Raw genomic sequence first — 24,997 nt, 5'->3', positions numbered from 1 at the left:
AGTCTAACTATGGCCCTGTCACTCCATCTAAGTAAATCCTACTGCAAAATGGATCTTTGAACAGGGAGAAATCTGCACTCTCCTGCTCTGGTACTTCACATTGAGCTTAACTGTTGGATCACTGCTGCTCAATTTAACTGGCAAACATAGACTCATAGAATCAAAACAGCTTAGAAAAGACCTTCAAGATCATCAAGGCCACCACTAACACATGTAATTGAGAGTTTGCGAACACTAAATTCTACATGATTTTTGAGCCAAAAATAGTTGGGTGCTCTCTACAGCAATGCATTTTTACCCTATTTGATACCTAATTCTTATTTATCATGTGTTTTCCAGTGGCTTCCTGAGGCCAAGGCAGTGTCAAAATAGATTTGCTGGGTAGGGACACATATAAAGTGATAGTTTGTAAACTTTTTCAAGTAGAGTATGTTACGAAAGTAAGTACTCTCTTATTTATGATTTGTCAACGTTGGGGCTTTTCTTAACTACTTTTGACACATTTATTTTCCCTTGTAGCACAAAAGCAGTGCGATAACCAGTATCTGTAATTTTCCTATAGCAGAGCAAGACCAGATCAAGGAATTTCTGTCCTAGATAAGAACAGCACAATCAGCTTTCTTCATGACCTTACTGTTTGTAAGGAAGGTGAAAAAGCAGAATACATCACATTTGAACTATATGCCACTTAGTCACAACTAGCAGAAGGTGAGGCAGATGTAACCATCTCTCCCCTTCCTCTACCAGCTATATGCAAATATCATCATTTTCCACTTAGGCAGAGCACGTTAGCCTTCACAACAATGCCACTCTTGGATTTTCCATCTCAATCTGCTTTACATAAAATGTATACATCATCTGTATAATCCTTTTGGCTCCTTTTGGTCTAACATATTGGGAATATAAGCCCTCCTGTTGCAGCTCCATATAAGCCCTGTTGTTGCAGCTCCATGTCCTATAACTCGTATGCAGATCCAGTAAGATGACTTGTAAGCTATTTCAGAGTTGTCCAAATCAGGATCGCCTTCAGACACAAGAGAGGTTAGCTCTCAAAAACAAAAGTTAGGTTTTAAACAGCTAAATCCCTCAAAATACATTTCAGTCTCCTTAAAGATGCAGAAGCTCCCCTGAAGTTCCCTTTTCTGGCTACAGTTTCTATAAGGGTGTAAGATTAGCAAGAACTTAGTAGTAATCACAGAGGGACGATGCCTTGAGTCTCAGATTTGTGACTTTTTGTTCATTTTAACAAAATACACATTTTGATCTGACCCTCAACATTGCAGGAACTTAACATATACATCTCCTAACAGGACAGCCCCCACCCCCCCGTTGTTCCTGTATTACAATGCCATGTCAGACCACACCATATTTTCAAGTACCACTGCCTGTAACTGTGAGCTGAATAATTCAGGTGTTCTGAGGTGTTTCATTTCTCATTAAAACTAAAGACTTCAACAGAGACTAGTTATTAAAGATGGATAACAGATAACACCACAATGCAACCAGACGGTCAGCAAGCAAGGAAGGCTTTCATTTGTTACTGCAGTGTAATGGGCTATACTGTGTGTGTGCCTATCAATTGGAGGCTTAAGTAGAGCACAACAAAGCTGGGTTCTCATCTCAGTTACATGGGTGTTCTTCACCCAGTGATACGCCTGGCACCAAGGGAAGTTTGAGCTGAGGGTTTGCTTGTGGTTTGTCTGGGCCATGTTTGGGTTTTGTTTGGTTTTAAAGAAAGAAGCTCTAGAGCCACTCCAGCTACTTACTGAACATTTAACCTCTGTGCTAGCTTGGTTCTTTTATCTGTGACATTGATTTACTTCAATCATATCTATAGATTCATATTACTTCAGGCAATGATGATATGCCGATTACATACAAGCATGTGCTTTGCAAGATTTTTGTAAGCCCATAAAGTTTGCATATGGAAGCATGATACAAGCACAAAGATTAAGTCAATCTGTCTTTAGGCAGATGGGACTCCTAACACTTTCAGCTATCACACTGGTTTGTGATTAGCCATTTTAAAAAAGGAATGTAGTAAAAATGAGGACTTGACTCCGCTGAATTAATCCCTAATATTCTTCTCCATCTCTAGTGGCAAATTAAGCACTACACTGCACGCTCCTGACCATAAAGACCACATTCTGTGAAGCTCCTGTTTTCTTCAAGCTTGTTCAAGTTCATTTCAAGTCAACTGTTACCAGAGGGACTGACTTGGATTTTGGTAAACTCTTACCAAGGTCCAGCTGGTGTTTGTAGATCAAACCACAAATACAAGAGAACTAAATAAATACTTATCCCTGACTAGTATGTTTCTCACACTCAAATTCACAGTGAATAGCTCGTTACAAAATTGAAGAGGTATTCAGACTACTTGATCATTCTTATGCTTGTTGGATTTTATATCAGTACAAGCTAAAATTAATACTGATATTTCAGAAAAGCAGTAGTTTTTCTAGCTGAAAAAGAAAGTAAAGAGTCCAATGTAACAACGAAAGCCACCTTTGTGGGGGAGTCTGTTTGTCCATGTGCTGAATTCCGGCAACTTCAGACAGCACTGTGCAAAGTACAAAGATCCATCCCAGTTGAGTTGACTGAAGAACTGGGGACAAACTGATCAGGTCTGAGCCAAGGTCCACTGGGCATTTCTAGGAAGTAGGTATTGTAAAATAAATACAATATTCACTGAAGTTTGACCAGGACTTGGGTCTATCCAAAAAATGCTTCATCTTCCTTCCCCCCAGTTTAGCACAGCATACAGCCTCCTTGGTTTATGATGCCAAACACAGCTTTGCAATTCTTCTTAGCCTCCTCAAGACTCTCTTTAACTGGGTTACCAAAAGAAGGCAATGATAATAAATATGTCCATGCTGCAGGCTGGTTATGCAGTTTTTGCACAACCTGAAGCTAACTGAAGAAATAGCACAAACTCTGGGAAATCCAAAAGGAGAAGTCACACCATCATTTGCATTTAAGCCACATTCACCCACATCTTCTGCAGTCTCACTACCAGCTTGTTCCATGGCTCAAGCACACTATTGCTGTATCCCTGCTGAATATTGGTGTCTGTGGTTGATGGCAATTAATCATTTCCTTGGGAGAAGTTCAGTTAAAGTTGGCGTTGGTTAAACAGTAACCACTGAGTTAGATAACACTATCACTTAGGCATTAAAAGATAGCCTGGTTTTCTCCTTCAGAGTTAAACATGTAGGAGACGGCTGAATCCCAGAAAACCCTCATGCATCTTAAGTGTGAAACTCCAGCTAAGGTTATCTTCCCAAGCTAGGAACAGTCCCAACATGCATCAGAGGGAGAGAAAGGGAGGAGGCTGCACAACTGCCATGTCGTATGACTGGCATCAACGGGAAGGCCCCTCTTGTCCTCCCCACAGCAAATCCAAGCTAGGCTACTTCATCCCAATATGCACTAAGCCAACAGTCATCATCAGTTAACGAGGAATCTTAATCTAGTGAGATCAAAGTAATGCTTTTATATACTGCTTACCACAGACATCCAAGACCAGTTTCCTTAAGTCTGTGCCATAGCAAAAACACGTTTGTAAAGGACATATATTCCATGTTTTCATGCCACAGAGTCAAGTGCTGCCCAAAAGCTCCACAGCTTGGCAAGTGCAGCGAGTGCTGGAAATTGTTCTTCCTAAAATACCACAATTGTTTATCATTAGTGCTATTGATGCATTTCAACTTAATAAAATGTTATGAAAGCCATTATTCCATTGTTAACTGTGGCTAAGAAAAGCAATCCTAATGGTGTGGATGAATCCAGCCAGACCACAAGGGATTACACAGCTTGATTTGCTCAGCCTAAGTCTCATAACAAAAAAGGGAGAGGAAAACAAACCTAAGGTTTCAAAATTATAAAGACATAACTTTAAGGCTACTTTTTGCTTAGATTTATTAATCTACTGTGTCTTTAGGGGAAAAAAATATTAAAGAATATAAAACCACAAGAGAAGGTCCCTTTATTACACAAAAGTGATGCAAGGGGAAAAGAAAAAGGCCCTTCAAACATCTACTAAACTATTATCCCTTGTCCCTTGATAAGAATACTCTGCCCTCAAGTAGTCCCAGTTCCACTGAGTTCCTTTGGACACACATGAACCCTTGTCAAGCCCACTTGGCCCAGGCTGTGGTTGACCTAGTGCCTGAAATGCAGTTTCACCAAGGTCCCAGATTTCACCTCTTAGCACTCTATAACCTTCAGGCTTCCAATGGAAGCTGGGGCCAAAAGAGCCCAGAGCAAGAGGAGACTGAAGAGCACAACCTGCTCTGACAGCGTATTCGAGTAGGACATAGTGCCCTAGGGTTAAGTATGCTGCAGGTACTCCCCATGTTGTTCAGGTGGGGATGCATCCCCATCCTTGAGGGTTAAAAAAGAGTAGTGAAATGAAGTTGTGAGGTTGATAAATGAAGTCTGGTTATTGATATAACAGGTCTCTCTGCTTGACTTCACTAGTGCTTGTCAAGGCTGTCAGACAGGGGAAGGGGGAGAAGAGGAAACAGGCTGATGTGTTGAGGTTCTGAGCGGTTCTTAAACAAGATGTGCCTTGTGTTAATCCTGAGTAGTAAAATGATCCATCACAGCAAATTCAGTATGGCAGAACCATAACTGCTTATCACACCCCACTGTGAGAACTTTGGACTGACGTAATTGGGGTCAAAATCTAATTGCATGTCTTTCTGATAACATTTCTAAATGGCAGCATGTCTGAAAATATCAATTCAAACCTTTTAGGCAAATAATGTACAGAGCAGCAGAAGTTCCAGTCAGAGCAATATGCAAAAAGTAAGTAAAATGTTATCTCGCCATAAAATGTGTCGACTGGCAAACTGTAAGTAAGGATCAAAGCAGTAATATGCTGGAGAAATAGCTAGATACAGCAGCGCAGGCATTAAGCTACCATTCAATGTTCTTTTCTCTGTACTTATGTATTCCAGAGGATTCTTGCCTCCTGAAGCCAGCCTCATGTCCTCTTCTCCACTGTTAATACTCAGTGATGACTGGAGGTAGACCCTTACTAAAGCAAAGCTACTAAAGACAAACACAAAACAACATCCAGCAGTTGAAGAACAAACTGTATTGGATTTATTACAGCTTGTAGTAAGGATTCCCCAGCTTGAGTGGTGAAGAAACAGGAGAAACTGGGGGGGGGGGGGTACTTTAATTCCAGACTATTTTGGTGCCTGAGATGACCAGCTGGCAGTTTAGCATGGAACAATCCCAGCTAGGGCAATGGCTTGGACATGGGAGTCTGCAGGAGGCTCTACCGTGCCCAGCTATAAACTGTTTCTTCTCCTGAAGGCAGGGAGGAGTGGAAGCAGAGGCTGGCTCGGTACCTGCTAGCCCCACATCAGCTACTGCTATCTCAAGCTGGGGTGGAGGCCAGTCATTTGGAATATGCAAATTATATTGCACATTCCACTCCCTACCACGCGCGTGGGTAACGTCACCTCCAAGCAAAGGTGCTATAGGAGTTGTTACATACCTCAGCTATTGATCATCTCTCCCCTAAGGATGGTGTACACTGTAAAAACAAACAGCCCACACCCCAACCAACCAGCCCAAACACCAAAACCATGGCAGTCATTGGATGAGGCCACAAAAACATTCCATGGGCTCCATTCTCATACATGGCAGAGGCATTATCTAGGACTGCAAGCAAGCATAAATCATGTGTGTGCCAGTCTATAGCAGAAAGGCTCATATTCCAGGTGAGGGAATGCTCTTAGCTCTCTGCTGTTCATTGCGGTGCCAAACACCTTAACACTTGCTCCTGGCCATTAAATTTTCCTAATGGAATGTAATGAAAACAGCCCCAACACAGCCTGCTCAGGCAGAGGCTGTTACTCACTGTAAAGCAGCAAGGGTGATCCTTACTGTTACCCCACCACACACATGCATGTTATTTCCCAGATCCCTCTACTCTTCCTTCTCTCTGACAAATTCCAAAGTGGCACAACGGTACCTGAAGGGAATGACAAAAAGAATCACAGGTGTATTTGGAAGGACTGGCTGCAAGCAGTGCTGCGTGGGATGAAGCTATGGATTATATCTTGGGGAGGTGGACAAAAGATGCAAGACAGCAGCTGGATGAAGACACAATTGAGTAAAAACCCACTTGTGAACTGGAAGAATAAAGGCAACAGACTGTAGGGTAAAAAGTTAATCAAGTGCTTACATTGATCAAATATACTGAGAAATACAATCTAGAGAAGCCTAAACCATTGCAGGAAGATTTGCAAATCCCTGCTTTCAGAAGCAGTCATTCTTCACCAGTATTTACCTTAGAAAACACCACTACTTGACCTTATGATCAAACCAAAGCCATAAAAACATTAACTTGCAACCTGAGTCTTGCCATTCTGCAGGCCAGAGACCTGCAACTGCCCAAACCTCATGCTGGTTCTGGTCACAAGCTTTACGAACAGATGACAAATTAAATATCCTTACAGAACAAAATGGATTAATGTTCTGTTCCAATAGGACAGAGTCGAGTGTCACAGAAAAACATATTTATTTGCTAATTTAGTTGAAAAACCTGTGTTTTCACATATTACCACTGCTTTTCAGTAGAACTTCTACTTAATTCACCAGCTCTTCCTCGGTCTCTGTGCCCTTGTTCATCCTGGGAGCCGTATTGCTGGGATCCTACCAAGCCTGTACCAGCTGATGTGGCTGACACGGAATTTCAGTGGAACTGTTATAAAAACCCTGCTGGGTTTCTACAAAGGTCATCACTGTGTACACAAGTGTATGCCCATTGACATCTTTCTGGCATGCAAGATAAACAGTATGAATTACTGGGTGAATTCATGTGAACCCAGGTAATATACATACACCAAAGAACTTCTGTTTAACCTGACTGCTCGAGTCAGTGACTTCATTTCAGGGAAACACAAGCTGGAATGCTCAGATTGTTCAGTCCAGGCTAACACAGAGCCATTTGCATGTATTCAGTTCCAGGCTAAGTCCACTCCTAAGTACATGCTTGGTCTGCAAACAGAGTTCAACAGAGCTGCTACATAAATGCAAACCCCTAACATTTGGATTTGGGGTACAATGCTACTGGACTGGCCATTAACAAACCAAGTCACACACAAGCACAGGAGCATGTAAGGTCTAGCTGTTGCTACCAGCTAGATTAAAAAGGATGCTTGTGAACAAGATCTGAGTTTTAGCAATTCAGAAGTACCAATCCTGTTAGATTAGACTTGATGGAGTACACTTAGGATTTGTGGGTAATCAGTAAAGTTGCAGCACAACATACGCTGTTTTACTGCACTGATGAAATGCACTGTTCACATCCCCCCCCCCCAGTTCAGGTACCTCAAGATCCTTCCCAGATTCTGTTTTAGAGTTCACCTTTAATCTTCGCTACTACAGAAACATACATGTGTCCAGTTTCTCTTATCTCCCACCCCCCTTCAGAGTCGCAGGTGCTTACACAGGCACAAAGAAAGACTTAAATCCTTGAGGAAAAGGTGGAAAACTCTCCTACTTCTCGAGTAAGTGGAATGCCCACTCAGCTGTAGCTCTTCCTGCTCCTGGGTAGTCAAAAGAATTCCAGAAACAATCTCAATAATGCCATCATTAATCACAGGGAGCATTCTTTGCAGTGACTGGATTCTTTGCGTTGCCTGGGTAACGGGTAGGTATTTCACTGTATCAGGTTATGTCCTGCCAGGTTTGTAATTGAAGTGGCCTGGCAGTTTTAATATTTCAGAGTGGCACAAATGAGTCATGGGCTTGACTGCTCCTGCTGAGCATGAATTATGTACCTCCTTTTAAGAGAGGTCCAATGCAAAACTATAGCAGAGATCCTGGGCCCTGGGTCAGCCCTACTACAGCATTCATCCTACACTGAAGGAAACTTCAGTCTGCATTCTGTTCAGAAACGTGATTCCTGTGAACTGTCAAATAACCCCATCACAGCTATAGATTGCTCCTCTCGTGAGACAAGACCACTTCCACCTCTGGGCTGTCATTTCAGCCATCAGTGTTTCATTACCACACTGCAACTAGTACTAAGAACAGGTACACATGAATCACTGCTCAAACAGCTCAAGTGCTCTGCGTAACCTGGGCTCCAGCTTCCTTAGAAACTGCTCAGAATCTTTCCTTGAAGGTAAAAGACAAAACGAGTCATGTTTTTCTTCCCAGTTCATCTCAATATTCCAAACCCCTCATTTACTGAAGATACAACTTTATTAGCTGCAAGCATTTCTGCGAGCACAGAGGATGTTTGAGTTTCTTCTCTCCCAAAAGGGAGAGATGAGGAAATAACCTGGGTGATAATTAAAGTGGTAACATTTGGAAACAGCAAACTTGCAGCCAACTTTTGGCAACTGGCAAGGCTCACACAAGTGCTCCCCACCCCCTGCCCACACTGCCTTTCCTACAGGTATCAGTGGAAGACACTTGCCTTGGAAAACTTCCATGAAGGTCCTACTCTGCTGCTCCTTTACTCCTTCAATGGCCAAGTACATCAGGCACAACCCAGCAAGAGTGGACATCTGAAGGCCAAATCAAAGCTAACTGAATTGTCTAACAATACTGTCAGGAGGACAGATTTTACTGAACATTTGGTTCTTGCTTTTTCCTTTTAATGTATCCTTTTTTTAAGCCACACTTCCCAGAGTCGAGTACTAAAAATAAGGAATAAGATTATCCAAAACATAACTTACGGCTATCGTGACTGTGGAGAAGCAGCTCAAAGTAAAAGCTGAAGAGATCTAAAACTGCACTTTTAAGATGCATTCAGATTGCACAGCAGAGTGGCCAATGCCAACTTGCCCCTGGGCTGTCTTGGATGAAGCTGCTGGAAGCAGTCAAAGATTTAAACAGGAAGAGGGTGCCAAGCACCCAGCAGCTTTCCATGTCAAATATTCCCAGCTCTGCCAGCAGAAGGCACGTGGTCACATGCAGGTGAGAACTCAAAAGTCAGAAGTACATTGTACCACAGGTAAAGAGTGGCTGATTTGGTAATAGATTATTAGCATGGAACTGCTGTCATTAACCACGATGAAAAGGGCAGTGCCTGGACAGCACAAACCCCAAGAGAAGCAGAAAGGCACATTTCAGGTGGTGAGGCAGGCATCACCTTTCCCATCTGTCTTGTCACAGCAGGAGCTCACTGCGTTTGTATTACAGAATGGGCTTCACTGAAAACAAATGTTAAGCTCCCATATCCCTCTTGGGAAGCTGTTTTTCTGGTGAGGTACCGTTTACACCTATACATAAATACATTCAGTGAATCATCAACGTTCCCATCTGCCATTTCGTACACTCATATCATTAAATGACAGAGCTGTACACGAGTACCCTGGCTGCAACACGGGGTTTAGTGTTTCTTTCAAGAAGCAAAGGGGGCTGGGGGAAAGACTGATTCATCACCATGGCATCTTGAAATAGCTTTGCTCAAAGGCATTACTGCTGTGCAGGTTCTGCACTGGTTTCGTTATCTTGCCAGGCTGGACTACTGTAGGTATTGCAACACTCTTCAGTAGTCATGGGAGCTCCTTTTTCCTATACAAAAAGGAAAACATCCCTTCGCAAACCAGCAGAACAGTATTTGGTACCTACATAAGACCGATGAATTACTAAAACAGCAAATCATGAGGAATTAGGATTTGGGTTTGTTTTGTGGTTTTTTTTTTTGTTTCAATGGGAAAAACAACACAGATGAACTGGGTGCTTTTCTGAAGGTCAGGCCAAAAATAGGAAGACAACTAAACTCCACCCCCAGAAATAAAAATCAGAGTCTCTTTTTGTTCTTCCCCTAGTGTACCCATGCTAACAAAACACAAATCTCTGCAGGGGACTTATCATGTGGGATGCTTAGAAATGCCTACCCAACTCACAAAGACTTTGTCCACACAAACATGCAAATGCTTGCAGCAGGCAAAAAAAAAACAAGGCAAGGCTTTGCATCTCTCTCACAGGACATGAAGACTGTCAGGTAAATGTTCCTCTGCAAGGACGAAAATGCACATCCATTCTTTTTTGGTGACGGAGACACAAAGGAAATCAACTGTCAGAGTTTACACGCTGCAGGCAGGATCAGTTCATGCTGCTTGAGGAAAAACGTGTCAGAGTGATGGCTTTACTAACTGTAATTAGTATAATTTATTACAATAGCTTTTGGTCCTGCCTCATGAAATGAGGGAAAGAGGCCCGAAGAGGTAAGACACCATTTCCTGTGGATTACTACAACACCTGGAATTTCCTATCTGCCTGAAGTGGGGGACTAGCTCCAAGAGGTCCCCATCCACATTGTTGCTTCACTCAGTGCGCAACTGCCTAGTTTGAACGTTGTCATTTGCATAGACCAGTTTCTGCAAACACACACCTACAAAAATAGTGCCAGTGGACTTAAGCTCAAGTGACAAAAGCCTGGCTTTGGCCAAACTTTCCAAGTGTTCACGTAGGAATACCACCAGCGTAACTACAAAGTAACATCAAATCAGAACCTTGACATTTGCATACTTTAGGACTTAGTAAAAGCAGGCAAGTCAGATGGCTGTCACCACTCACTGCTCTTAGCTGCTGCCCATATGCGCTGCTGGCGAATCGGGGCACATTCAAGGACACCTCACGCACTCCAGAGCAAAGACTGACAACTCACTGCAGGCTTGGTCTCATCCCCTGCTCCACAAGGGCATTCCTCCCCTTCCGCTGCCTCACTCGTGGTGGCGCCTCACAGCAGATGGGAAGGCTGGTCACTGCTGCAGTGATCTCTGCCCTCTCAAACTGGCCATGCAGAAATGCTACAGGTCAGACCTGTGTGAACAGATTATTCCCTTTAGACTTGCGTTAAATAGAGATTCACCACAGATGCGTGCTCAGTCAGTCCATCAGTTGATCATTACTTTCAGGATACACCACACGTCTTCCCCCACACCTTCCTTGTGCTGGCTCTGTGAAGTTGCTGCAGTCAGCCAAGCCAAGCCTGCTGATTCAGCTGAAACAACACCCTAAAAATGAAACTTTTACCTGGATAAACTCGTGATCTGATGCAAAGAGCAAAGACAAAGGCAGGAGCAAGCTGCCAAAAGAGCCGTATCAGCAGCACCGCACCCTGCCACTGTGTGAAGCAGAGCACGAAAACTATACCCTGATTCACCCATCATCTGTGGCAGAGTCCATCCATGCACATACCATTCCGTTTATGACACACCGTCTCTTCTAGTTCAGCTGCTACTCGGTGGTTTTGCTCTCTAGGTAGAAGCTTTTAAGCATGGACAGCTATTAATTTCAAATTAACTGTATTCCTAAACATAGGACTCCTAGTAAGCAGGGAAGGAGTCTGTAAGATGGGCTGCCAGCAAGTCATAAACTGTTGAGAAAACGTATTTTAAATCAGACAACCCACACAAGCCATCTTCTCCGTTGGAGCTTTGTACTCACCACTAATACCCATAAAAACACCCCCAAATAACTGCTTTTATTAATCAGAGTTTTGAAAGACTCCTTGAAACCCAAAAACTCAAATCTGAGGGAATGTGTATATAAGACTCCCTATCCATTGAAGAAAAAAGGAAAAGGATTAGTTTTAAGACTATGAGGTGCTTATGGCCTAAGTTTTATTTCTACACAGTAGAAGAGGTATCGCCTTGTCTGCTCCACTGGGCCTCTGGTTCAACACTGACAAAAAAGAACACAGAAAATGCTTTTTACTACACTTAGGTGCCCAGCAGACACAGTTTAAGGCATTGCTCATTCTCTTGCTAGCCTGGGAAAGATTCTTCTCCCAGTATTCACTGAAAGCTCTTCTTGCCTTGTCTAAGGTCCTTGGATCAGGAGGCTGAGGCTAACTGGAAACTCCATTAACATACAGCCAAGCTGTCCTTCATTTCAGTAGCATTGCTTTGAGGTGAGTAAGCAAGGGGTAGATAATGACTATCCTAAAAGCAAATGAGAACATCACGATGACACTTGCTATTTCTCGGCACTCTGCTGACAGCCAGCAGAGCAGAGCAACTCTGACGCATGCAGAACAGCCACTGGCTTGAGTGCTCGCTGTAAGCTGTGACTTCAGTGCTGACTTTGAGCAGCTGCTGTTTGTCAGGGGGATATCCCTTGGAGTACGAAGAACTCGGGAGCTATCTAGGGTCACCATCAAAACAGGCCTATTTCCAGTAACACAAGCCAGCACCTGGCTTCAAAATTCACAGGGGGATGAAGGTAACTGCAACACTGTGTAGTATCTGGTAAGAAAGGCAACGCAACACTTGTTTTTCCCTTGCTTTTAAGAAGTACTTCTGTCTCTATCACTCTCTCAGCTTTCAAGATTAATACAGGCCAAGTCTCCTTTTGCTTAGCATCTAAGGTTGTGTCCTTGGAGGCATCTATGCGGGTGAAGCAAGAGCAACTTCAGTACTGCTGGACGCTGCATTACAGCAGTTGGGCAGAGCGAGCTACCAGTTCTTGGGCCCCACGCAACTCAGAACTGCCTTGAGAGCTGGCAGGGCTCTCAAGACACCCATCTCCCCTTTATGTTCCCATACACACACTTGGACAGTGCAGATACCTTACTACACCTGCACTGCCACAAAAGGCGCAGACTGTTTTGAGATGCTGCTAAAAGGGCACTTTGTGTCAATGTGCTGAGCAAGCAGACAGCAAAGCACTGTAGGCCAGCAGAAAGAAGACAGCCAGAAAAGAAACACAGCTACTCTTGAGGGCAACGTGCTTCATGCTGTACGAGATCCCTCTTTCTTTATATACATACACACATGGTGAACATCATTCAAAAGAGATTTTAGGAATGAATACAATTCATTCAAATCCTATTGATTCTTCAGTAAGTTTTGTTGGTTTTTTTAAACTCAAGTTGTAAAATTACTTTCTTTACTGATGTCACAACTTTATGCATGTATTTAAAGGATCGCTGAGCTTTCTTCTAGACCTGTTAAGTCCTGTGAAACTGTACAGAAAAATCAGGTTAAAGTGAACGTATATCCACGATCAGATCCAAAAGCTTTAGCTAAATCAAGGCATTTCAGTCCTTGGTTAAAATGAGAGCATTACCAAGGGGACAAAACCGGGAAGAAAGGGAAGTCTCAGGTGCCATGAATACACACAGTGACACTTCAGGGAATCACTTGTGAAACACACTTAAATGACCTTAGCAGGAGGTTACACACTAATTCCAGAGGAAGGCAGAATCTGACAGGGGGAATTCCTTCCCTACTCCTTGTTGAGTTCCACATTGCCTTGAGCAAGAGGTCAGCCAGGAATCTAGAAATGACACTTTCTGTTATGTCGGAGCACAGGGTCACAAAAAGGCGAGTAGTGAGTACTTCTGAGAGCATCTGGCTCCATCACCCATAGAGAAGCCAGCTTAAATCCTCAAGCCTAGGAACTATTCCTGTTAGCTTAATGCAGAACTGCACATTATGAATTCCTCCTCTCATCTTCACTTGACCATCTTCAGCTTTCCCCAGCCCAGTGATTTATCAGAGCTAGATGAAACCCAGATGATGATGGTAGCTGCCTGCATACGCCTGTTTGTTGTCTGAATTCACAGCAGCAGCTTCAAACCTATGTCTAGCCACTGCATATTTTCCTTCTTCTGGCAGTACAGGAAGAAGAGCTGAATTGTCTCCCATTATCAGTATGCAGCTATGCAGAGTGGTCAAGTTACTGCTTTGTTTATTGAGAAATCCTAGTGACATTTAACTTGGTTCATATCACAGGAAGTGCTGTCTAGATTCTTTGTTGCACATCTTCAAGCACAGAAAGAGAACGCAGGATTCAAGCAAGACAGCCTCCCTGCTTCTATTAATAGTCAAGGATCACATTCCCTGCTGATGGCTTTCTGTGCATTGCTGTAACTGTAACACCCTTCTTCACTTCTCTTTGGGTGTTCTGAGTCATTGATTTCTATGAAAACCTTGGTTTGCAAAGTGTATTTCAAAGTGTATTAGGAATAAAGACACACAATGTTTGAAAACAAGCACCCAAGGAACAACCTCACTACAAACTTCACATAAACCACTGCTTACGTAGAAGGACAATACAGTAACAGGTCCAGGGTCCTGCCTGACCAACACCCACATGTACAAACCTACAAACGAGCCAGCATGAGGAACCCTTCAGCGCATTAGGAATCCAAGTGCAAGCCACCTTCCTGTACAAACTCATCTCCAATAAATGCTACTCACCCTCTTCCAGAAGGCATCTACCCTCGCCCTGCAACCCCCATACCTAGCACCCACGCTTGCAGACTTCAGTTATTGTTTGCCTGTCTCCAAAACTGATCCAAGTTCCTGGAATTCTAGAGGCCTGTGAAGAAACCTGCTTGGAGAAGGAACCATTTTTCCTTCTGCAGCAGGGTTAGTCTTACTGATTCACAGGCAATGAAGCCTCAGGTGAGGTCAGGGGTTTCCCTAGATAAGTTTTTTTTCCTACTAGGCTTCTCCCAGGTTTAGCTATTCACTACGAAATAGCTAATGACTTGGGAGGAAAGGCCGAGTTCTTTTGGGATGCTGCCACCACAGGTTTCCAGCAACATACTGGTCAATAACAGAGCAAGAAACACACATTCATTATGCAGGATAAAAAAAAGATGTGTTTGACCTCTTAGTCTTTTTCTTATTAGAGTAAGGAGGGTTTTGTGGTTAAGACACAGATCTATGACTTTAATGAAAGAACCCAACCTGTCACAAATAGTTCAGATCTTCAATGTGACAGACAGCATGCACAACACCAGGTGAATGATCTCCTTCTGGACCACGAAACTGTATGTAGCTATGGGTATATGTATGCACACAGAGCTGTATGGACCTGCTGAAGAGGGTCCAGAGGAGGGCCACAAAAACGACCAGAGGGATGGAGCACCTCTCTGAGAGAGTTAGGGTTGTTCAGCTGGAGAAGAGAAGGCTCCAGGGAGACCTTATTGTGGCCTTTCAGTTCTTAGAAGGGGTTTCTAAGAAATATGGGGAGAGACTTTTTGCAGGGCCTGTTGTGACAGGACGAGGGGTGGTGGGTTTAAACTAGAAGAGGGAGATTCAGGCTGGATGTGAGGAAAAAATTCTTTACAATAAGGATGGTGAAACACTGGCACAGGCTGCCCAGGAAGGTGCTGGATGCCCCATCCCTGGAGGTATTGCAGGCCGGGCCGGATGTGGTTCTGAGTAACCTGATGGAGTTGAAGATGTCCCTGCTCATTGCAGGGGGTTGGCCTTGATGAGCTTTGCAACTCCCTTCCATCCCAAACTGTTCTGTGATTCTGCGATTCTCTACATACACACACACAAAAAACAAAGTAACCACACAGGTGGGGAAAGCAACTGCCACTTCCCTCAGGCAGCCTGAAGGGCAGGGATAGTTTCCATCCCCAGCACAAAATAAAAATCAGATATAAGAAGGATGCTGCTGAATTTTCCACCGATTTTGAGTCTTCTTTTCCACCTTGCATCCCAATTACCTTTCCTGCTCAGTATCACAGCATGACCAAGCTATTACAAAACCTAGTGTCACCACTTCCAATTCTTTGTTAGTCTCAAGCCAAGAGGAAGAAAGTTGATTTCTTAAGCAACTATTATGGGAAAATGGAGCAAAAACAATTCTTCATCCAGCTGTGCCACAGAAACCCAGGCTTCAAACAGTTCATTATCCTATTCTCTGCATGTAAGGCAAGCTGAATCTGCAAGCTCTAGTCAGCTTCTACAGTGCAATCAACTTGAAGTAGTAACAGTATCTTAGGAACTTACTAAGTAACTGAAAACTTATGCTCCAATGAGAGGTACTAAGCCATTTACAAGCTGAAGTCTGTAGGAAGAGCCTCTTCCTCCTCCCATTCAAGTGGGTCCTACTTTCCTGCAAAGTGCTAAGCAGTGATTACTTACGAGGACCAAGTGAAGGACACGTTATACGTTCTATTGCCTGGGAGTCCAGACAGAGGCAGAGTTCAGTCTCAAAAGAAGCACAAGAACTACGTATGAAGCAGCATGTTCCCCAAATTATCCCGAATCAATTTCTAGTACTGGCAAAATTCTCCTTCAGTGAAGATTGACTGAGCTGGTCAAAGAGTACACAACATGACAAAGCTTTGGTATATAAACTTCCTTTTTAAAACAAAGCAGTTACAACAAATGTCGACTGCAATTTTCAAAGAACAAACGAAACACCCAACAAAACCAAAGCCTTCCAAAATGCAGCAAGATTGAAAACCACCACAGTAATCTCTTCTGTATCATCTGAGAAACAATTATTGTTCCCACCTGTAAAACTCTGCCTCTTGTGAGACTCCCCAGACAGCAACTCCCTCTACAACTACATACGAGAAGTGAGCCACAACTTCTTTCCTTTCAGATGTATGCATTGAGTAGTGCTCCCGAATTGTAGTAATAAACATCCTACTAGAAGCTGCTACTAAAATGAAAAAAAAAAAAAACAAACAAACCCAAGCCTGTGGATATTCCTGCTAATTCCTTCACATCAAGAGACACAGACTTGGTATTACACGCAGTTCCATATAACTAGCCAAAGTGTTTCCTGATATCCCATGAGCCTAACATTAGAACCTATGTGCCTCAAAGCAAGCGCCAGTCAAAGGGCTCTTAGTGTCCTCTGCTGTCAGAGTTTGTGGAGCTTGCTGCCGCACATCTGTCAACAGTAGTGATGGGGCAAAAGTTCTTACATTGAAAGGAAATGTGAATAGAGTTGGTTCTGCTGAATCAAGTTCAGATTTATCCGACACCATTTAAAAAGCACAAGTCAGCACCTGAGATTCTGTAGGAGAAGGTTAAAATTGTAGGTCTGTCAAAAACCAAAAAGAAGTGTCCAAGAAAAGCTGTAATGCCATTGACCAGGATAGAGTCCCTTCAGGGAATTAAAACCGGGAGTAGGCTGTTCTCAAAACCGGGAGTAGGCTGTTCTCTGCTGTTGCTGCTGCGATGGCGGCTGTCCTTGCTGCTGCTGAAGACGAACCTGCTGGGAATATGGATCTTCAAGAGACTTAACAAAAATTGTTGTTTTAGGCCCAGTTTTCCAGACAATACCATTTGAATCTATCACAGAGGACTCTACTGTGATGTTGTGGGTGCCAAGTATCACAAAGTTTAACAGAAACTGAGTGCTGAAGTAGTCGTTGTGTGGTTCCACCCTCTGCTCCATTTCATTGGTCATGTTGTCAATAGGAATCTGAGAACACACGGAAGGTTAAAATTCCATTTTGTAGAAACCTATTCAAGTAAGTTTTCTCCTCTCCATTTGAAATGGAGAGAGATCAGAGAAAAATCTTTGTCCTCCGTTTTCCTAACCAATGCACGTGCATGTCTGAATCAGCTTGACATGTTTCATCATTGATGAATGCGTTCTTTTGATACCTATTCACAAAAGCAATGTAGCTAACACGTCTGTTTCTCCCTGAGGTTCCAGTTTTCCACAGACTAAACAAGTCAGATAAACATTACACACTTCCTAGTCCTGTTCTTCTTTTAGAAGCAACTTTTTCCTTCCCCCCCCCAAGAAAACCCAACCAAACAACAAAACAAACACAGCCACCCCAAACCCACCAAAACAGGCTTCTCATTAAACGACATACGTTAGCAGAACCGTAACTTCTGAACATGCAGTCTTTGACAGGACTGTTGACTCGTGTTTCATATGCATCTCCTCAGGGGCTATTTAATTCGGACAGCATGTCCTCCCACTTCCCATAAACAAATGGAAAAATCTACCCTTAAAATGAGGATAAAGAAGTTCTAGAGTCTACATGGTAGAGAATAATCTGCCATTTCCCCTTTGCAGTTTAATATGGTATATACCTAGGCTGAATTTCCCCCAATTTCAAGCAGATTCCTGACTTGTTCTGAGCATCACAAAGACGCTTTTGTTTGGAAAAGCTGCTACTAAAAACACATCAGCATACAGCAGGCCTAAAAATCTCATAACACTATGCCTGAGTCTGGCACGGGCTTGAATGTCAACTGCTCAGAGTAAGAGGTGATCACAGAAGAACCCATTCATTTCAACCTGAAATTCTGCTAAACCACAGGCAAACAAAAGAGCAGGAAAAAACAGCAAGAAAGCTTAAGACTCCTGATTCTATTCTGTCTATATACCTTATAGTCTTGTCCAGATTTGCTCTGCAGCACTGAAGAGACATTCAGGCAGACGGACTGGATTTTACGGAAAAGGCCTGGTTTAGACCCATGCTGAACCACCCCTTCCACCTTTAGAGCCAACTGCTGATTGTTCTGTACCGCAATGGGTTCTGCTGGGTTCCTCGGAGATGGGGATAGAGCAAGCTAAAACACAAGAAAACAGGCTACAAATGTGATTTTATACCTCCAGGAAAGCAAATACAATTCCAGGATGAAACAGAACGCCTTCTTATGGCAAAAAATTCCAAGGAGGGGTTTGGAAGGGAAGCCAGCAAATGGAAACACAAAACTTCTATCTGAGGATCATTACTATCATACCTAACAAGCACTAACACCAGTACCAGCTGTGGTCTATCAGTTTCATTAACTGCACCTCTTCAAGAGAAGTGGATAAAGTCTTCTACAAAATAACCCAGGGAAGTATATACTAAGCTGAACAAAGAAATAAAATGCAATAAGAATTAATAATAAAAATCTTAAGGCTTTCCCTTTTCCAGCCAAAAGGAGCACTTGAGTAAATGATGACCACTGCAGGTCACATAGAGCCATTCTTACTCAGCCACCTGAGAAACATTACCATTTTCTCCCAAGATAGTAAACGTTGCTTTTCCAAGGAAAAACAATACAAATGTATCAAAATTGCCTTCCCAGGACTAGACCGTTACTTAGCTTTGCAGACCCAAAACCATCACCAGTTCCAGTTAGATTTTCTCTTTAAGGCTTTGCAGTCAAAGAAACGAGTCCTACTTGCCTAAATCACAGTCTAGTGGTTCTTAATGCCCATATGTACATATGATTCATGTTATTCCTAACAGATAACCCCAGACGCTCTTTGCAGTTAAGTATCTTCACTAAAAATGCCAAAGCTTTGTGCCTTCAGGGAGGCTTTTCTCCTGAGGCAGACTCTACAAAGAGAGATTTCAGGCCACATTTGAGCAGTACTTACCTTGATACTTGTGGACTGCAGCTTTTGAAAAAAGTACCTTTGAAATGAAAGGGGCACCTTCAACAATGCAATAACAGCATTGCACAGACAAGCTGTATGCTGCAAGAAACAGAGCCAAACCATTGAGAAAAATACATCATTCATAGCATAGGGGAAAGAAACACGCTTGAGGGACTGAAACTGCAGTAATTTCCACTGGAAGTTGTCCTGGGTTCAGCAGTAGCAGTCATGTTTTTTTCCTTTGTGTTAACTGGTGCAGTGCTGTGTTTTGACTTCTAGTTTTGAGAACAGCGTTGGTGAAGCCGATGTTTTCGGTTGTTGCTAAGTGATGTTTACCCTGACCAAGGACTTTGTGAGGCTCATGCTCTGCCAGGGAGGAGGGGAGGCTGTGAGGAAGCAGAGACGGGGCGCCTGACCCGGGCTAGCCGGGGAGGTATTCCATACCACAGCACGTCATGCCCGGGGTGGGGGGTAACTGGGAGTTGCCCGGAAGGACACGGGCTTCCGGGTGGAACTCGTTTTCTTGGCCGGTGGTATCGTATTCTCTTCCCTTGTTATTTTCCCTTATCATTGTTTTAGCTGATAGTAGCGGTGGTGATTTGTTGCTGGACTGTTCTTGTCTCAACCCGTAGGAGTTGCACTCTCTCGATCCTCCTCCCCGTTCCTCCGGGAGCGGGGAAGGGGAGAGCCCCGGTGCAGGGAGGGGGGGGGAGACGAACACGGACCTTGATTGTTGTCAGCTTGGCACCACTCACTGGGAGTGAGTGAACAAGTTACCTGACTGGGTTTAAACCACGACAGAAGTCCAGAAATATATTGATACAGCCATAGGACAACAGCCTTTTTGGAACTAGATGATCTTAAGGTGCTTTCCAACCCTAACCATGCTATGATTTTATGACTACATTCAGCCTCTCTTTTTATGTTCTGCCCTTTATGAAGAAGGTATTCTGCTCTGGAAAGAACAAGGATGCCAAGAAAAGGACAATCCAAGTCATTTCGGTCATAGTGTTAGGGTCAGCAGAGTAGGATCCGTTTGAAACACTCACACCCAACACCTCAAATATACAACAATTCCCCTCCAAGCAAACAAGTCCCTGCAAGCACCACAAACTTAACGTGGTGCAACAATTAAGTTTTAAGCCTCCTGTCTCCTCTTTCTTCCCTCACTACACTATACTGTACTTCTGGCTCATGTGAGCCAAGGTAGTGCTACTGAAGTCACCAAGCTGCCTGGAGCTAGTGACAACTTAGTTTACAGGGTTTACCTTTTCTATGGTTCACACAACTCACTCCTCGTTGTGTTTGGGATTGGTAAAGACTAGAAACTAGGCAAACAGATGCCAGCCATGACAAATGAACTACCTTGTTCCCATCAACGTGCACTACAGCTTTATGATGTTCACTAAGAGATGAAACCATACTAGCCCTGTAAGGAAGTACGTTATCGGCTCACTGGTTTGCATTCAGAGCAGTTTACTTTGTGTTCTCTGATGACCTGCATTGATAAGAGAAACGCTACACTCACAAAACACAGTATGAACTGCCAGCAGCTCAAGAGACTGAAGCTAGGCTAGTGCTGGACGCTACAGACTGTTTATGCCAGTGAAAACTTACCTTAAGCGTGTCCTTCAGTTTCTTGACTGCTAAAGACACACGGAGCTGCTGAGGTTTTGGAAGGTTTGTCTACAGAATATACATTTAAAACCACTACTTGCCAAGTAAGACACAGGAGCATACTTCCTGTTGAGGGATTCCACTTCTTCCAGTACATGATTAAATACAGACATCATTCTTCTTTCATATTCACTCTCAACATGTGCTGTTCCATTCGAGCTGTATTCCTGGAAACTTAAAAAACCCAAAACTTTTCACTGTGTCTGACATACTTTCCTCTTTGCAACGTGGGAGGCTTATTCCCAAACAGACCCAACAAGACCATCCCCTATTACAACTCAAAATTCATCAAGAAATAACTGTTCAAACTGTTTACTCTGTTTCTGTATTTTTTTTCCACTATAAGACTTGCCCATTACATTTAAACCTCTAACTACATCTTACCCCATCTTCTGTCCCCATCCTTTCTCACTTGAAGCATTTAGGGGTCTAAGAGGCTCAGCACACTTAATACCCCTACCTTTTATTCAAGCTTGTGGTGTTTCCAATGCTTTTAGAAGTCTCACAGCTCAAGGAAAAGCAAGAATGCCAGAGTTAAGACTAAATCTGGAAGTTTGTAATCTCATGCCTTGAATACAATTCCATCTCCTATACACCTAATGTTCTGAAGTCCCCAGCTTCATCCTTTTTACAAGTCTGATCAATACACCTTCTAAGCAATGCTTAATTCATACAGAGTAGGACAATCGCTTTGATGTTCACTTTCACTTCCAGTTATAAAAGTCACATATTTAAAGCTATGTTTATCCACATTATCTTCAATTAATCTCAGCCTCAAACTCAATTGGGAGTTTTAAAGAGGGATTCGATTCATAGGAACTTCATTTCCCAGGGGGTATAAGTTCAAAGTTAAAAAAACGAGTCAGATGTTATGGGTTTACATTAAGAGATTAAACTAATTTGGTGCGTATGTTTGCAGGACTCTAAAGGAAACCGATGTGTGCTTCCAAGTGCAAACAGTAGGTATGGGAGCCAACACAGAATGACACAAGCTGAAATAGGTGGCTAAAGAAGAGATTAAAAGTTGGGGTTTATTTTAATGTAAGCCTGTATTTAAAACATGCCCAGCACAGTACTCCCCACAGAAAATCAGAACAAATGTGGAAGCCAAAACACAGTCCCTAGAGCCTGCCAGGTACAGCACAGCAGCACCAGGTCCTCAAGCCTGCCCAGAGTGGAATTAGAAGGGTCTACTGAGAAACCTTCTGAGCATTCTTTGAATTCCTAGGCTTAAAGCCCCCAGGGATTTAGAAATAAACAGCAAAGGAGTTAACTATCAGACCTACTTTGCAGATTCTGGATCCAAAATCAGAGCTTCTATTGCATGTGAAATCAACAGGCAGCTCTGCTGTTGTCTGACATTAATATTAAGGAGTTAAAAGAATTAGGAAGATTGCACCTGAACCAAGAAATGCAGTATGGTTACTGGACTTACTTCTCTACCGTCTGCAAAGTAATCCTACAGTCTTTACTCCTTTAGTAAACGGACCAAGAACCATGAAAATCCCCGATTTTATGCTGTTGCAATTTTTGTGTCCTAACTTCTTCATAAAGCAATCCCAAGCAATAGTATGGCAATGTTTATTTCCAAATACGTTTTAAGCAACAAGTACCTAATTTTTACGTTACTGTTTCAAAATGATTTTGTGCCGGTCTCTGTAGAAAACAGGATTGTTCAGTATCATTCTGTCCACATGAGAAGGGAAGTCAACATATTAGAGGGCGCTCAGGCATTGAAACAGGCTGCCCAGGGCCACTGTCCCTGCAAGCATTCACAAACCATGTAGAAGAGGCCCTCGGTGCCATGGGTTAGTGATGGCCTTGGCAGTGCTGGAAGACGGGTAGACTGGATGATTTTAAAGGTCTTTTCCAACCTGGTTGAGTCTACGAAATCCTAAGGTTTTTAAAAGGATACAGTTCTACATTCCTTAGAGTTGCTGAGTCGGCATCAAAAGATGCCTGATACAGCTCTCCATAGCGGGTAGCCAGGTTCCGGAATTCCTCCATTGAGTGCTTCATCTACAGAGGCAATGCTGGTAGTCAAAAAAAACCCCAAATCAAAGCAAAACAAACCAACACCCCCCCACCCCAATCCAGTATACTCTAGCAAGATAAACCAAGTTCTTGCTTCTTCACACAGATAAAAGTCACCAGGCTGTTATCCACGCATTAAACTGGTATTTCTTCCTGTAACACAGCACCAATGTACCCTCCCTGGGCAAAAAATAAAGCAAAACAAACCGAACAACCTCTAAACCCCAGCAACAACCTCCACCATCCCCTAAGGTAAATCAAACTGCTCCTTCAAAGGCTACCCACTGATGCCTTCTTGCAGACTACATGCATTATAGAAGCAGACTGCCTTGGTGCTCTGTACGGTAGCAAGCCTGTTGCCAACGCTCACCAAAAAGAGGTTGCAATAGGATCCTAAATTATATATGCTTTGTTAGTGTAATCACAGTATCTGAGCTGTTTCAAAACAAGGTGTGAAAGGTCTTCCTGCAAGTTTGAGCTTGCCAAGGGGCTTACTACGTGCGTATCTTGGAAGCTGAGCGCATGAATGTATCAGAAAACACATGTACGTAACTTCATGATAGTGCCTGTTACAGGCAGGCATTTGTATAACTGTAGGTGAAAACCAAGGCTCGCTATTTAGCAAAACTATCCACTACCACTTTTCATTCCTTTCATCAGCTATGTCTGCTGAGAAGCAAAATTCATGGCAAACACAAGAGCGGAACAAGAACACGTGCCTGGTTAGAGATGCGTCCACACCTCTGGAGGTCATTTCCTGATGTCATAGCAATCGTCGTGGCAATAGCTGGTGGTGGACTTGTTTTGAGGCTGTTGCAGGTACAAATAAGTTGAGAAAAAGCTTGCAGAAGGTCAATCCTGAGTTTCACAAATCCACACTGAAAGCTCAGCGGATTAAGTGGCGTACTGGCAGCCTGAAACACAGCAATAGGAATGTTGGCAATCTAGGTCAAAAGCAACCATGATAAAATAACATTGCAATCAATGGCACTGAACTGTCTCATCCCACAACTGAATTCAATTCTAAAAGCTGCTGGTTTAAAACACATTTGAGAGATTTGCTCAATGTAAAATCATACTGAATATAAACAACACAGAAGTGATTATTAATCCCTATTTCAAGTGTATCACCCTTGTAACAAATGTGACTCAAGCTGTTACAACGCTACTGGGGCACCTATTTCCTCTTTTACCAAGGCCAAGCCATTAGTCAGATGACGTTAGTCCAGACAGTCCTTATCCATAAGAGAGAGCACACTGAATTGGAAGGGAAGCACAAGGACTGACAAAGCGATTCCCTGCATCAGCCAGAAGAGAAGGAACTGGCTGAAGTTACCTGCAGTGGGAGGAAGGGGCAATAACCTTGGGCATTTTGTGAAATGGAACATTACAAAGGCACTCAACCTTGCATCTGATGCAGGCAAGAGAGAGAATTCAGTGACAACTAAGAACAGTAAATAACAGAACTCCAGGAGGGCAGACATGCTGTGGTTGTTTAGAAGATGCAGTCCTGTGAAACTCCTCCCTAAGACTTTATCTGATGTGTGAAGCATCTGTGACACCTCAGGACTCCCAAGACGGGGGTAAACTGCAGTACCCGATATTTCATACTAGTTAGGCCAGAAATCCACCGATTTTTCTTACACTGCTGGATTTTGAGTACACCTTTTTCTTTAGGAGGGGGAAAAGCCTTCCGTAAAACAAAGCACTGGGACCGTCTCTTACTCAGAGAACGGCAGCTTGTTAAACCCATGCACATCATCTCCTGTACTTGTCATTCGTCAACAGAAAAGGTTACTGCTGAAAGCAAGAAGTTATAACCCATTCCAAAAACCTTATGAAGATCCATTTCTTTGCCAACAGGAAAGCAGCAAACTCGCAAAACATCTACGAACTGGCTCACTACTGACTGAAGAGAAGAAACATCACCCAATTGCAACCACTTTAAACTACTGAGCTAGATTTCAAGCAAACAAGGCTGCTTCAGCCCTTCCAACCAGCTCCTTTGCTTTCTCCTCTGCAAGGGCATTAAAAAAAAAGCAGAAGAGAGCCCTTTTGAATGGAAATTTTTCAGTTGATTTTGCAAGGGTGGTATCAGGAAACCCTCTGTAGGAGACCTCACTGCACTGTAATTGCTCCACAGAGACTACAGGCTTTTATAGACAGTAAAGTACCAGCACTTAGAGCAGAAAATCCAGACATT

The 24,997-nt window shown here is 43.1% G+C and overlaps 1 protein-coding gene across 2 annotated transcripts in view; it reads right to left on the bottom strand.

The window, feature by feature from the left end:
• Nucleotides 1-24,997, bottom strand: part of INTS7 (integrator complex subunit 7) — a 45,666-nt gene that overhangs the window by 5,368 nt on the left and 15,301 nt on the right. Inside the window, exons 14-20 of one of the 2 annotated variants that reach the window (XR_009747243.1) lie at nucleotides 23,514-23,708; nucleotides 22,676-22,779; nucleotides 22,047-22,115; nucleotides 20,802-20,934; nucleotides 19,084-19,182; nucleotides 18,096-18,281; nucleotides 10,558-10,803 (exon numbers count right to left, since the gene is read on the bottom strand). Coding sequence is in view for 1 of the 2 variants with exons in the window: in XM_061475451.1 (XP_061331435.1) it covers nucleotides 16,885-17,172; nucleotides 18,096-18,281; nucleotides 19,084-19,182; nucleotides 20,802-20,934; nucleotides 22,047-22,115; nucleotides 22,676-22,779; nucleotides 23,514-23,708 (1,074 nt within the window). In the remaining variant the exon portion in view is untranslated. Of the gene's footprint in view, nucleotides 1-10,557; nucleotides 10,804-16,884; nucleotides 17,173-18,095; nucleotides 18,282-19,083; nucleotides 19,183-20,801; nucleotides 20,935-22,046; nucleotides 22,116-22,675; nucleotides 22,780-23,513; nucleotides 23,709-24,997 lie in introns of those variants that run through there. The other variant, XM_061475451.1, reaches the window with a different exon arrangement.

The sequence above is a fragment of the Pezoporus flaviventris genome, unplaced genomic scaffold, assembly GCF_033815535.1.
Source record: "Pezoporus flaviventris isolate CSIRO_AGI_PZ_B2104156 unplaced genomic scaffold, CSIRO_AGI_Pfla_v1 ptg000083l, whole genome shotgun sequence".
Taxonomy (NCBI): domain Eukaryota; kingdom Metazoa; phylum Chordata; class Aves; order Psittaciformes; family Psittacidae; genus Pezoporus; species Pezoporus flaviventris.
Note: the sequence above shows the minus strand (reverse complement) of the source record. Positions and strands in the feature narration are given on the sequence as shown.